At 41.6% G+C, this 14,331-nt stretch overlaps 1 protein-coding gene across 1 annotated transcript in view; it reads right to left on the reverse strand.

The window, feature by feature from the left end:
* The window catches only part of LOC104953671 (SH2 domain-containing adapter protein F), a 14,125-nt gene extending 11,898 nt beyond the window's left edge, over positions 1 to 2,227 (reverse strand). Inside the window, exons 1-2 of the mRNA XM_010780642.1 lie at positions 2,053 to 2,227; positions 1,633 to 1,752 (exon numbers count right to left, since the gene is read on the reverse strand). Of these exons, the coding sequence (XP_010778944.1) occupies positions 1,633 to 1,752; positions 2,053 to 2,198 (266 nt within the window). The 5' untranslated portion in view covers positions 2,199 to 2,227. The remainder of the gene's footprint in view (positions 1 to 1,632; positions 1,753 to 2,052) is intronic.
* Positions 2,228 to 14,331: the final 12,104 nt, after the last annotated feature.

The raw sequence follows: 14,331 nt of genomic DNA on the forward strand, positions 1-14,331 counted from the left end.
ATTTTCAAAAGGTCTTGTGTTTTTTATCGGGGGGGAAGGCCCTTTTTCCAGTTTAGAACAATAGCCCCTCCAAATGTCTGTGCACGTCCCTGCTCCTTGTGCTATCACTAACTTTACCAGCATAGGGATAGCAAACTGTTTCAAACTTAATTGGAAATACTGTATAAGTCTAGTCCACTAAGACTTTGATATCTGTTTTATACTGATCATTTAATCCTGAACAATATTGTTGTTAAATCTGTATTTTAACTATTTGTGTATGTAGCTTTGAACTATTACTTTTGGTCTTGGTTTGCATTTCTTGATCATGTGTCCTTTCTTATATAGCGTAGCATTTTTAAATAAATATTGATTCCTACAGTATCTATGATTATTTTGAGTGATATGATTACTATTAGATCCATTTGTATCTCCAAGGTACCTTCCTTTAGCTTCATGTAATGGATCATTTTAAGACAGTGTGTTAGGATACTTTAAAAACACTTTAAACATGCTATACAGTATTGTAAAACAGTCATACAGGCTTTGAGTTTTAGGTTTGTAGTCAGACAGAATGTCAGAGTGAGAGCACAAAAGGGAACCAGTCACACAAGCAAAAGAAAATCATCCGTCACTGAGACAGTTAGACAGTCAGCAACAGTAGCATGAAGAGAATTTGAGCAATGGAAAACATTATGTTTCCCTGCCAAGACACATAAGCCTCCAGCAAGAAAAGCTCTGCCGTAATAATGAAGGCTAATCAACGTCTCTGAGCATATTATACTTTCATCTCATCTGAAGGCTGCCATTGAGCTGTGGAGATTTCTATAAATGTCATATGGATGAGCCTGCCAGGAAATGTAAAATTGACTTTATATGAAGGGAATGGGGAAAGTTACAAGGATTTTGAAACTGATGGCTCAAGCAAATTTACCACATTTAATCTTGGCAGGGCCGGTTGTGATTTTGCCAACTAGAACTTGCACTTGGCAACAAAATCATAAATAACCCCTCCAAAGACACACACTCCCGTCAAAACAATAGGAAGTGACTTCACCGCGGGGCCTTTCAGCTAACGTAACCTCTACCTAATGTCAGACTGGACTAAACCAATCAGAGGGGCTCCTCTGGACCCTCTGCTGGATGCGTCAGGGATCATGGGTCGCTGATGGAGAACAACATTAACTGTGTTGCGGGCACATCAGCAAATCAAGTAGTGCACGGTGTCAGAGGGGTGACCGGGGGGAGGGGCAGGACAAGGGACGGGCAGGATGTAGCTGGGAGATAGAGGTCTGAAAGGTGAACATTATTACCATATTGAAAAGGTCGAGTCAGCAGAATATTGGGGGCAGGTATACAAGGACCTTTGTGAGCAACGTGTTAGATGTGTCCACCATGTGCACTCCTGGTAAGCATGTAAATCTGCTAAAACCTTTTACACAGAGGCAGGGGAAATGCCTGTTGCAAATAATTCTTGACACTTAAGACAATGAATACTGAATTGTACACGTAATTTTCTTGACTCTAGGACACTTTAGCAGGTGAAATCGCATTTGAAATTACTTTTGCACCCAGCTGTCATGTCCTCTTGTGCTTTAGTTTATCGTGTTAGTGGCTAATTGTTTTTCTAGGAAAAGAAAGTGCGGTCCTTACTTGAGGGAGAGGGAGTAGTCGTTCTTGCTGGTCTCGCTGTTCCTCACCAGGTAGCTGGCCTCCTTACACAGCCTGAGCAGAGACTCTGCGTCTGTCCGGCTGATCGCTCCATGGTACCAGCTGCAGTGAACAATAGGAAATAGGGAAGAGAAAGAAGAGGAACAAAGGAATGATGAGAGATGCTGAAGAGTCATCATAATCGTGTTCCTACCCTGGGTCTGAAACAGAGCTACTGAATAATGCTGGCTTTAATAGCGGCTAAAGCAGTCAAGTGCAGGGGTATTGATGATAGATACCATCTGTACCCTATTAACGAAAATGCCAGTGTTCTTTTCAGTAATTGACCAGGATCAGGGTACTACTGTGATATGTTGTGATGAATGGCCGAAGTGCTTTTTGGAATAACCCAATCTGACTCACAACTGGCTCTCCAGGGGCATGGTGGGGTCGATGCGCTCCCCGAGAGAGGAACCGCAGTGGTCCAGTGAAGACAGCTTCGTGTTGACCAGACAGTTGCTGGAGTGTCGCTGCAGCGGGCGGGTTTTCCCATCCTTGGTAGGCGACATTCGAGACTTCTCCACACTATCAAACTGGACTGTAATAAAAAGAAAATGAAACAGTTGAAATATTTGATTCTGGAAGAATACAATAAGACTCTTCACAACTCTGGTAATATAACAACATATTCTCTATGTATACTTCAGCTAGAGTTCAGGTTAAGGTCACTTGAAAAGAACATATTGCTGTTAAATCTATCTGTTAAACTAAAACAGAGCAATGAGATGTGAGTGTGGGACCAGAAATCCGGGTGACACACACACACACACACACACACACTTTGTCATTCAACACCACTGACCCTGTCCTTTGGCTCACTGCTCAGACAAACACAAAGCCAAACAAACAGGGGAGAGAAAAGGGCAACATCCATCTCTTGTCATGACCATCATGACCGAAGCATTCGCAGCTCTTCCTGATTTCTCATTAGTGCTCAAAGCAGAGTGTCTGCTTGAGAAAAATAGAGGGAAAATAAACAGAGAAAGAGAGTGTGTGTGACAAGAGACAATCTTCTACAAATCACCTCCTGACAGTCGAGACAATTTCCAACTGAATACAAGCTTGTGTTTTTTGAAAACCCGTCAAATGATATACAATTTCATTGATATGTCCTGTTTACGATATTTCCTGTTACACCTAACCTGATGAAGTGTATGGGACAGCACTGTCACACACTGAATTAAAGTGTGTGATAGTGTGAATCACAGAGGTAGAAAAGTTGTATAACATCTGAGTCACAAAGTATTGTAGGTCACCCTGAAGCCAGCCGCAGTGCAGTTTTTTGTTATGCTCAATGTTTGGGGTTTTACTTTTGCACAGACTACCAATTGAAGCATTGACTTTCAAGGATAAACTGATGCATCCATGAGAAACATTCAGTGAATATAGTTTTAATTAGAATCATGTGCAACTTCCAAATAGCTTGAGAAAGAAAAAACAAATTCATTCAGGAAGAAAAATAATACTGTATAGTTCACTTCCACGATTGTCTTTTCAAGCTACTGCATTTCATCAGCATGAGGCAAACTGTTAATGAGGCTAATTTCACAAACAAAACCCCCCAAATATTAGTATTATTTTTTTTTTAAATTATATATTTTGGAATATTTTTCTTTAATTATTTGAATCAGAAATGTCAATGTAATGAATGTAATGTAATGCATCTGTTTTAAGTTTTCTCAAAGTGTTACTTCTCTATGACTTCATTATCAGACGTAACAAAGTGAAATGCAGCAGGCCGTATCAAACTCTTTGCAGTATCAAACTAAAGCAGCAACAAAGTGTACAAGCCACCACTAAAGTAGGACTATTTAGCCAAATTATTATTAAGTCAGCTTAAGAGAGGATAATGCTCACAGTGTATTAGTTTAGGGATCAGGCTTAAATTGTATGATGATTAGATTTAAAATAATCTTTAATTATGTACCCAACCAGATAAGTACAGTGGGGGACATGTTAATGATATGGTGAACAGACGGCTCCATTGTCATTTCTGTCACTAAGACAGAGTCAGAGGGGAAGAAAAAGGAAACAGTGGAGAAAGAATGTGTGTGTGCACCCACACCCATGTGGGTTAGAGCCAGTAAGCACATTTGCTGAACCCATCATTATGTTCTCTCCCTGTGTGGTTGGTGTCAGGGTCTAGACGGGGCGACAAAGCCCAGGCCTTTCCTTCACAGAGCACCCGGGGGAGAGGGCAGAGGCCTGGGGGACAGAGCTGGGGTGGGACACGTCCTGGGTGACAGACAGGAAGGGGGAGGGAGGGAGAGGAGCCAAGAGAATAAAGTGAGAAGGATGGGAAGATGTATGGGGACAGAGATGAAACTACTGTATCTTATTAAGACCCAGAGACAGAGGAAGGGGTGCACTCTTGGCAAGCTGGTGTAAGGGGGGTAATTAGTGAGGGAGACACACGTGTTCCTCATTGAGGGGGTCCCCTGGGTGGGGAACAGCTCAATCAGTGGCCAGCTGCAGGTATAGGCGGGGCGTGTGTGTGCATGTGTGTGGAGTGCAGGTGCCAGTGTACAGCTGCACTTTCACCCTTTGCTCTCTGACTCATTAATTCTTCTGCTACATTAAGGGCTTCACTAGCACATAGACAAAGAGACACATGTATCTTCATCCACTGTCAGAGGCCTAATGGAGTCACGTGCTGTCTGGACGACAACGCCACAATAGACACTAACAAATTAACTTTATTGTATGTGAATGTATTTGAATTAGGAAGATCAACCTAATTTACTAAAAAATGTATATCGATGATACTAAGCATTACTTTGCTAAATGTGTCAACACCACAGATCTCGTGTTAAACCAAGAATAGTTTTTCGTTGCCTAGAACCGACCATAAAAGTGTTTATCATGCTTTTATTGCCAAGGAAGGGAAAAACACCCTCCGAAATCCAAAAGATATTTCGGCAGAACCCATTGGCGGACACATTCTGCTACATTAATTTCCTTGTCATGTTGTTTAAAAGAAAACATAATACAGACAGCATTTAATTCCCCAACTAAGCAAATGTTTTGATGTACATTAGCTGTCTATGAACTGAATGTTTAGGAGACGTGAGTCGGTAATGAGGGGTCTCTAGTGGATCTGCTTGGTGTGCTCTGTAACAGACAGACGCCTGAAAAGACGGAAGGAAAAGGAAGAATGTAAGAAGAGAGCTGGAGGAAGGGTTGAACAACAGCTGTTGGGATTACTGTTTAATAAAACCCGTCATACGCTTGCACTCCATCATTCCCCCCCACAGAGAGGACCAGAAAGCAGTGCTGAGCGGGGCCCAATAACCTCACATCACAGTCGGCCCACTTCCCCTGGGGACCAGACGCCAGGCACCTCATACCACAATGCCAGGCCCCAGGATCTCCCACCAGGCCTGCCATGCCTCCAGGCACACCGTCTGTGTGTGTGTGTGTGTGTGTGTGTGTGTGTGTGTGTGTGTGTGTGTGTGTGTGTGTGTGTGTGTGTGTGTGTGTGTGTGTGTGTGTGTGTGTGTGTCATCTCATCTTCATGGAGAGCACAAGGGGACAATTTGCAAGTCAAATTCAGTATTTAATGACACGGGAAATCATCTGAATTTATTGAAAGACAGCATGGAGAGGAAAGGAGCTTGTTCCATCTTCTGATCCAAAGTGCATCAAATTGCCACCTCTCTTTGCTTGCAAATAGAGCTTTGAGTGTTACTGATTCCAAATGATGAGATGATTCAAGGTGCATGTTTGGCAGACTGATAACTTGGGGCTCCCAGAGTGCAAAGCCATACTCTTTATTTGATAACATAGTACAGATACTTTATCTCTATGATTTATCGAAAGGAACCTGCTGCATGGGCTGAATTAGAATTCTTTAATTGTGCAAGTATATTTATTATCATGTCTCTAGTGGATCCTCTAGTGTCCTTATAGCAAGCACAGTGTTCAAGCCTATATGTGAATATATACATATACTATTGTGTACGTTACCAGGAGATATTATTAAGCTACTTTATTAAATGTGCTTGTTCTTAACATATACAGACATGCCCCTACTCACACCATGAATACTGTGTGCCAAATTAAATCAAATCCTTGTAAATAACCTTAGTGACCTTAGAAAATGGAAATTCAGAATATATGTCATAAGTCACAAAGCAAACCCAATCTTCAAAGAGTTTAAGGACATTGAACATCCAATTATTAAAGTAATATGGTGTAGTGACATCCACAGTTGTTCAAATGCTCCTCCATGGCAACACTCATGTCCAAGCGTGCTGTTGCCATGCAAGTGCCATCAAGGAAAAATGTGTTTAAGTTGAAGAAAGAAAGATATGAGGTGAGAGTGGGGAGAAAAAAAGAGGAAGGCAGTATGTTTGCTGCAGTCTGCATCCATCATGCTAATTGGAAATAAACAGGGGCTCATTGTTTGGAGAGCATTAAATCAACCTCTAATCAAGTCTCCACATAGGATGGTAAAGCTTTGCCGGCGAGGACATTTCCCACAGAAATAACTTTAATGGCAGTAAATCAGGGTGTGAGTGTGTGTGTGTGTGTGTGTGTGTGTGTGTGTGTGTGTGTGTGTGTGTGTGTGTGTGTGTGTGTGTACACGCATCGCCACATGGCTAATAACCTTTTATGTTAGCACAAAGGGGCTAATTGCCAATGATCTCACTGGTGAGTAATCCGAGGGCACTCTCCTACACAAACAGTATAAACTGTACATCTAAACCTGCACATGCTTGTTGATGCTCTTTACTTTATCACTAAATAGAAAGAGACTAATATTTCAAACTCTATGATTGAGATGGAAAAAAATACAGAAAATATGACAATTATAAAATAATTGCACAAAAAGTAGGTATTAAAAAGTTACGAAACAGCTGTCAAGAAGGATAGATAGGCATGGATTCAAATATCATGCCACAGTATTATTCAAAGTACTGTTTGGCCTAATACATTTGTATTTATTAGGTTATCTCATTATATTATTTCCTCACCATGATCATTATTTGCATAATGCTTGCGATTTGTGGCACTTAAAGTCTAAACTAAAGTCAGCCAACCGTTAAAAGTACAAAATACATGCTAAAATATAAATGCAGATGTGTGGAGAGAGACACAGATTCAATGCATGCAGACAGATGCTGCAGACGAGAGAGAAGAGGAGAGATGCAGAGTTGTCGATCTCATTAAGATGAATACAGTCGAACAAGAAAGCAAGCACAGAGAACGAGAGGAACAGACACTCAGAGGTGTAGCTTTAATGTGATGAATAGATGGGGCATCAGTGCAGGGTCAGTGGCTGTGTCCATGGTGACCCATCCCTCACTCACTGACTGAATGACTCGCATCAGGAGTCCCCTTCCATGGCTACCTCACACGTCCCCATTTCATTTGAGCTTATCAACCCCTCCCTCAGCTCATTCAGCCCTTTGTGGTAGTTTACAAACTGATGGCACTGTGATTCACCTTCATTCCCTATTCTTATTTCCTCCTCTCTTCCTGCTGCACTTCCTCTGTCCCACAAACTCATCTCCTCTCCCTTCACTACACTATCTTTTACCTTCATTCTTAGTGACAAAACAGCCCTGAATGGATATTGTGTAATGCTCATAAAAAACACATATGCTTTCCCACCCGTCTTTTTAATGTAGCACTGTACTGACACAAACAACACATTCCAATAAAAGTGCACTGTGAACATAACACTGAAGGGAAACATTTAAAATAGCAAGATAGCACAATAACTGCGTATGCTTGATTTATGTTTCATGTTGCTTTTCTTTTCTAGGAAAGCTAAATCTGCAGGCACACCTGGGTTTCTCAATCCTGGCTCAACACACATTGCGGAGCCGATACCTCACTTTCTCCTTTGTAAATACAGTATTTTGTAACTTGTAATTCTAGTTGACATAAGAGCGTAGCCTCATGTCCTGCTGACTGAATTATTCACCGCGGCTCAGTAGGGCACACTGCACGCTGTTACCTAACCCTGCCAGAGACACCGTCACAGCACTGAGGGAGAATAACAACATGTGTGAGGCTGGATTTGAAGGGGTGGGACATCAAGCCCACACAGAGGGAGATGGTGAGAGTATGGAGATGAATGGGATGGAGAGGGAAAACAGATGAATGAAAAATGAGCATAGCATGGAAATGAAATAGACTGAATAGGAAAAATAGATGAATGAGAAATGAGGGAACCTCAAAACAATGAGAAACAAAAAGAGATGCACTATTTTAAGGGAGAATGTCAAATAAATAAAACTGTGACAGATGGACAATAATGCTGTTTAAAAGAATTTCAAATAGAAAATAAAACTGGGAATTATGATAATGTAAAAGCAGGTCCTAAGTCTCCAAATATGACGTAGAACCGGTTGAGAGAAAAATAAGTCCCTTTGCCTCTACTCCAATAATAGCCTCTCACTTGTGTATTGCACTCTCTACACCGAAGCTGCCAGTTCCCCTTCGCAAAACAAAGCCCCAAAAATATCACTGCCAACACATGGCACACGCATTTATAGTGTGTGTGTGTGTGTGTGTGTGTGTGTGTGTGTGTGTGTGTGTGTGTGTGCGTGTGTGTGTGTGTGTGTGTGTGTGTGTGTGTGTGTGTGTGTGTGTGTGTGTGTGTTCTAGCTTCCATAGCTGTGAGGAGTGGGGAGCTCAGCATGAATAATTGAACATGGGGGAGCGGGGGACAGAAGCCCACCGTCCAAAAAGCAAAATGCCAACTGCCAGGCTCCTTTTACTTTAGAAGAAGGGGGGAGCCAAAGGTGGGATAAGGGGAAGCAAAGGAATAAAGGAAGGGAAAAGAAGAAAATCAAAGGCGATACCAAAGAACCAAATGACACAAGCTCAGACTTGTAAAGCTAAGGAGCTCTTTAAAACAAGTAGTAGCAGCAGCAGCTGGGCTCCCATGCTTTGTGGCTTTCTCATCGGACAAACCATGTTAGAGACAACACCAGGGTCACGGGTCAGGGGTCAAGGTGAGGGAGGTTAGGGTAAGGGTTGAGGTTAGAACCATATTGAAAAGTGCCACAATAGACTGCTACTATATGACCTTGGCTGGGTAAACACATGCTTATCATAATTGATCTCCACACAGAGGGGAGGCCTACACCAATGAATACAGATAATGCTATTGTTGAATACCGGAGTCACTGGTTCAGTGCCTTTTTAAGTCTCCAGTCAATAGCCTTTGCCGAGTAAACTGTGAAGTAAATTGATGATTCAATGATTCACATTACTACTAATCACTTAATTCCATTACATTTTCAGGAATAAAGTTCCCTAGAATAAAAGACAAACAAAAGGGGCCACAATTTAATTATATAGGACAAAAAAGACCCATCAGGGAGGAGAAAAAAAGCAGAATTTTAAAGCTTTTATTTTTTTAGAATTGCAACCCTTGTTCCACACTGCTAGGAGATCACAGCTGTCCTCAAATTGAATCTCCATGATTACATTGTTGAGTTTTTTTTGTAGAGGCAACAACCCACTACATCAAATACATCTCTCTCTTTCTCTACCTTGGCTTTGGTGGCGGTCAGCTTCAAACTCATTAGTCCACTTTGATAGATAAGAGGCTTGCAGCTGGAAAGCCACAGCAGCAGGGGGTTTTGCGGGTTATAAAAGCGATGTAATCTGGTTTTGGCAATAGAAATCTAAGGAGTTTAGGGAGGAAAATACTCACTGATTTGTGGATTTGAATTGGATTGAGACTTGTTTAGAGCCACATCTAATGTGGCAAATGGCTGTAATGGAAGGAGGGGCTGTGTATGAGAGAATAGCATAGGGAATGGAGACAGACACGAGTGACACATGATATGAGAAGTCTTTCTCCATGTCTTTTCCTCATTCTCTGGTGGCCTCCAACTCATTTCCCCCTGAAGACTTCTGTCACTTAAGTCCCACTCTCTTTACATGTGCTTTTCAGTATTTCTCTTCCCTTGCCTTGCCATAGCTTTCATCTTATTTTTCTATGCTTATCCACACTATATTTTTCTTCCAACCCCTCGCAGTAATCCTCTCCTCCCATCCCTCCCTCTTCTACTCTTGCTGTCAGATCTTGCTATCCACTCCAGGCAAATTACACTTTTCAGATTACACCCCAATTAAAGGCCCCGTTGGTACTCTGTTTGCATGCTGCATCTCGTCTCTGGAAACAGAAAAATGATCTGTGTCTGCTTGTGTGTGTGTGTGTGTGTGTGTGTGTGTGTGTGTGTGTGTGTGTGTGTGTGTGTGTGTGTGTGTGTGTGTGTGTGTGTGTGTGTAAATTATAATTGTTTGCCTGTACTGTAGTGCAAAAGGAAACATGAAGAAATTCATCAAAACAAATTGACCTCTCAGGATTACTATCAATCTTTTTTTATTTTATGTCAATTACATTTTTCATTTTCAGGATATCTTTTTATGGAGAAATTGTTAGTCATAGAAAAAATTAAATGTAGTAGACAGTAGAATAGATCCTGGAGTAATGGTCACAGGGTCAACAAAACTATCCTCTGTGAACCATTAAAAAAGTTGTGTACCTGCAATAAATCGCGAATAAACAGGGAAAATATCACCATAATACTACACTTTCCACAGAAAAAAATGATGGTAATGTATGGAGAGAAACTGGACTGACACTTCACATAAGGCAACACAGTAAGTGGTGATAACATTTAATATATTATACCATTTAGGAGGCGTGTGGCGCAGGTTCAAACCCCACTGCAGTCAGCATGTCGTTGTGTCCCTGGGCAAGACACTTCACCCCAAATTGCTCCTGTGGGGATTGCCCACAGTATTGAGTATGTAAGTCGCTTTGGATAAAAACGTCTAACAAGTAACATGTAATATAGAGTCATATACATATGTACTATGGTGAAAAAGCTAATGTTAGTCACATGACATCACTAAGCTATGTCATAGTGCCTTAAGCCCTTATAGACATAATAATAGAAACACTCATAGAATAACACTGAAATAAACAGTATTCCAGACTGTTGCAGACATAGCATTACACTAGGGTGTTCCTACATTTATTAGGCCCATCTAAAATATATTATGGTGGAATGAAAGTTAAAAAACACATGGTGTTTAAGCTGTTCCTGTATCGATTTAAACGTGTATTCTTTCACTTCAAATGTTGAGTGAGGCTCAGCTGCCGCTGTTTCTCAGCATTGTCGATCAACAGCATGGCCTCAAACTGTGCTCCTTTATTTCCTGGCCCGCGTGCGCACCAGCGCATGCTCACAATCACGCGCGTGTGGATGGGCGGGTGTAAGGTAGCTTGAGCGCCGCTGAGAAAACGAGTGTGTGCCTTGAGAGTCAGTTAAGCAAACCAACCATCGTGAAATGGGTTTGAGTGGGGGGGGGGGGAGACGGACTACCCCTTAGTGCTGCCTTCACGTGCTTCTCGTAAATCTCCCCTTCATACTTTTGAATCTGAAAACCTTTAATTGCCTATGTAGACAGTTTATGATAAATGGAACCGGATACAGAGCTGCTCTGTGAAAGGATTAGGAAGAGAAACGGTGCGCGGATGCATTTAACAGTTGGTCCGGTGATTCGGAGAGATGCCCGGTGGTTTGCATCACTTCCAACCCAACTCTCTGCTCCGCTCGTGTAACGGCGCACATGATAGGACTCAGAGGCGGGTCCTAACTGCGTCACACTGCTCTCCTGTTGCTCTGAGAGGAGGCAGGCCGGTGTTTTTCCACTGTCTCATGTCCCCCCGTTTGGAGAGACAAAGGTCAGAAAGAGAGGCTTATAAACACGCTAACATATAGGCTCCCGACACGCTCAGCCCTCAGTCGCTCTCAGAGACACAGGAGGACACGGACAAGACGAAACCTACAAGGGACTGCTCAAAGGACATTAAAAGGACAAAATAACAAACAGAGCAGGTAACGTAAACACATTACATCCTCGTTGAACACCTCTCAAGCCGGGCTCTCATTCATTTTATTATATTTGTTATTATGATTAGAATTTAAATGCGTTTATCTGTGTCTGTGTTGAGTTTGAATTACATATTTTTGGCAAATAATGATTTAGGGAGATATTTGCATATGTGGTCTGACAATTCAATTAGCAGTCGTTTTAATTCGATTGTATTTATTGATGTTTTCACTGGTGGCAGTGTGTGTGCAGGTGGTGAATAAAGGTGGGGAAGCTCCGATGTGCATTTAGATACATGTTCTCTATGGATTTCTTAATAAATTAAACCTTATTTTGCTTAAAATCATTTTATTTAACGTATTCTGTATGTTAAGTGATGTCTAATGCCCACATGCTTGAGTTAAACGCTTTTATAGGATATTGGGTTTTTTATTTCCTTATTATTTCTTTATTTTCCATCTTTGTTTGTCGAGCAGACCATTTATTGGAGCTTTTCAAATCTTTTTTCTCCACAGTCATACAGTATTTGTCTAATTTTCACGTCAGCATAGATTTGTTAGCTTTTTACACTTAAGTATTTCATTTATTCGTGTTTTTTTATTGGGTAAACTATACCAGAAAAGGGAAGTAAGTAACGCTTTTTAGAGGGTGAGGAGGCGGAGATGCTCGCGAGTCGCACGTTTCACATCGCGCGCGGCCTCGCCACATGCCTCTCTCTCTTTCTCGCGCGTGCGCTCACTTCACCCTTCCCCTCTTTGTCGGATCTCTTAGTTTATTTGATCATAATAGGTTAATAACCACTTGGGACCATGAAAAACAGAATTCGGAATATATTTAGAGCTGCATCTAGGCTATAAGTTGTGCAGTATTGTCAGTGCGTGGGAATAAAGCCAGTTTCCAACATCAAGTACACCTTAAATGTCAAATGCATGCTTTGAAACATCGATTTTATTTAAAAAATGAGTATTGGTTGCCGTACAGGATCAGGATTTTTAAGATCAATTGTGGGGTTGTTTATAAATTGCTTGGTGAATGCCTTGCAATGTCTGATAGAGAAAATTGTTTGATAACGGCTGCAAAATGTCTTGAGTAGGGTTGGGTGCTGATAGCAGTCCTTTTTTGGATCCGTTTCAATGCTGGAGAATTAGTTGTTATCGCTCAGAGTCCAACAACTTTTATTAGGGATTTTTTCTGATAAGCAAAAAGCACTGTACAAAACACCCGGGCAGCCAGGTGTCGATCGACAGAACTAATACACATAGCTACATTTCATCATATTTTGAATTTAGGAGATTTTATTTTTACCATTTAACACTAAATATCCAAAAACTGAGCCTAGATGGTTTTGATAAGCTGTTTTTAAATTTGAATTAGAGTCAATGCAATGTTATCACACTCGAACAGATTCTTGAGGATGACCATGTTTGGTGTCAAAGTCACACCCTGCAAGGTTACACTGATAACCTTGCAGGATAGGCCTTTCATAGGTGATACTTTTCATTTGTATTTACCGCTGTCAGTTATAAGACTTTCTTAGACTCCAGAAATGTAGTCTTTGCCCATACTCATCAGATTTGGTCAACTAGCTGTTATTGTATTGTGACACAGATGTTTGTGTGTGTGTGAGCTCCTGGCCTTGAGTTTTATCTAACATTGGCTGCTGTAGAGTCAACACCACGCTGATGTGTGAAAGTCTTTTGAATTGGCCTCTGTAATTTGGAATTTTAATCAGATATATTGCACCCAGAGACTCACCTAAGGGTTGACATTGGTCCCTTTGTGCCCTCTGGTTGTTTGTATTTTGGTGAGCTAGCATCTGATCTGTGCCCTGTACTACGAAGCAGGATTTTCGGTTAGCGAGGTAACTTCAGGGTTAACTCTGGGCTTCGGGTCCTACGACGCTGGTTCACTTCTTACCGGGGTAGATCTCCATGGTAACTTTATGCTGAACACCAAACCTGCTCCGGAGCTATCAAGTCGTATTAAGCCTCTTACACACCAAACTGACAACAAAGAACACGTCCCGACGGAACGTCGCCTCACGTCGCCTGCGTCTTGGCCATGTTTCGCACTGGAACACACTGCAAAGACTTCAGCTGACGGCCAAGTTGCACGTACGAACTGCGCATGCGTGAGTGGCAATAAATCTCCTTACCAGCATGCGGGGTAGTGTGTATTCGGCATTCAAAAGAGGCAACAACCGGAAGACAGACTGCGTAATACACAGAGAGAAGAAGAACAGACTGCGTGATATAAACAAACAACAAATAGCGTGTGCGTTCCATTTTCACTCTACAACGAGAAGCTCATGGGGCTTTCCAGAACCTGTGTCGAGAGCTGGAGTTAAATTAAATCTTAGATTTGCCTTCTTAATGGTTTGTTTGGGTCCCTCACTTCCGTTTCGCTTCTCATGCAATGATTCGCTAAGCTGAACAGCCAATCAGAGTGATTTCTTTGGAATGAATTTAGGATACATTTGATAGTTATTCCAAAAGAAACATTTATGAAATAAAAAAATGTACTGTAAGTGAAGTAATGGTTGTAATGCTGCGTTCACACAGGACGCGATGCGAATATTCGCTTCGCTCTAATCGCTCGAGTTTCACCGTGGCTGCCAGCTGTGTTTACTCGCATTATTCAAACAAGACGCGCTGGCTCGGGAGCTACAACTACAACAAAATGAACATATTTTACCGATATTAAATTGTAATACACGTTTCTAAATGATGCCGAAGTAACAACATACTGATAACGGTTAGTAAAAAAAAAGAA

Source organism: Notothenia coriiceps, unplaced genomic scaffold, assembly GCF_000735185.1.
Source record: "Notothenia coriiceps isolate Sejong01 unplaced genomic scaffold, NC01 NC01_scaffold00022089, whole genome shotgun sequence".
NCBI lineage: Eukaryota > Metazoa > Chordata > Actinopteri > Perciformes > Nototheniidae > Notothenia > Notothenia coriiceps.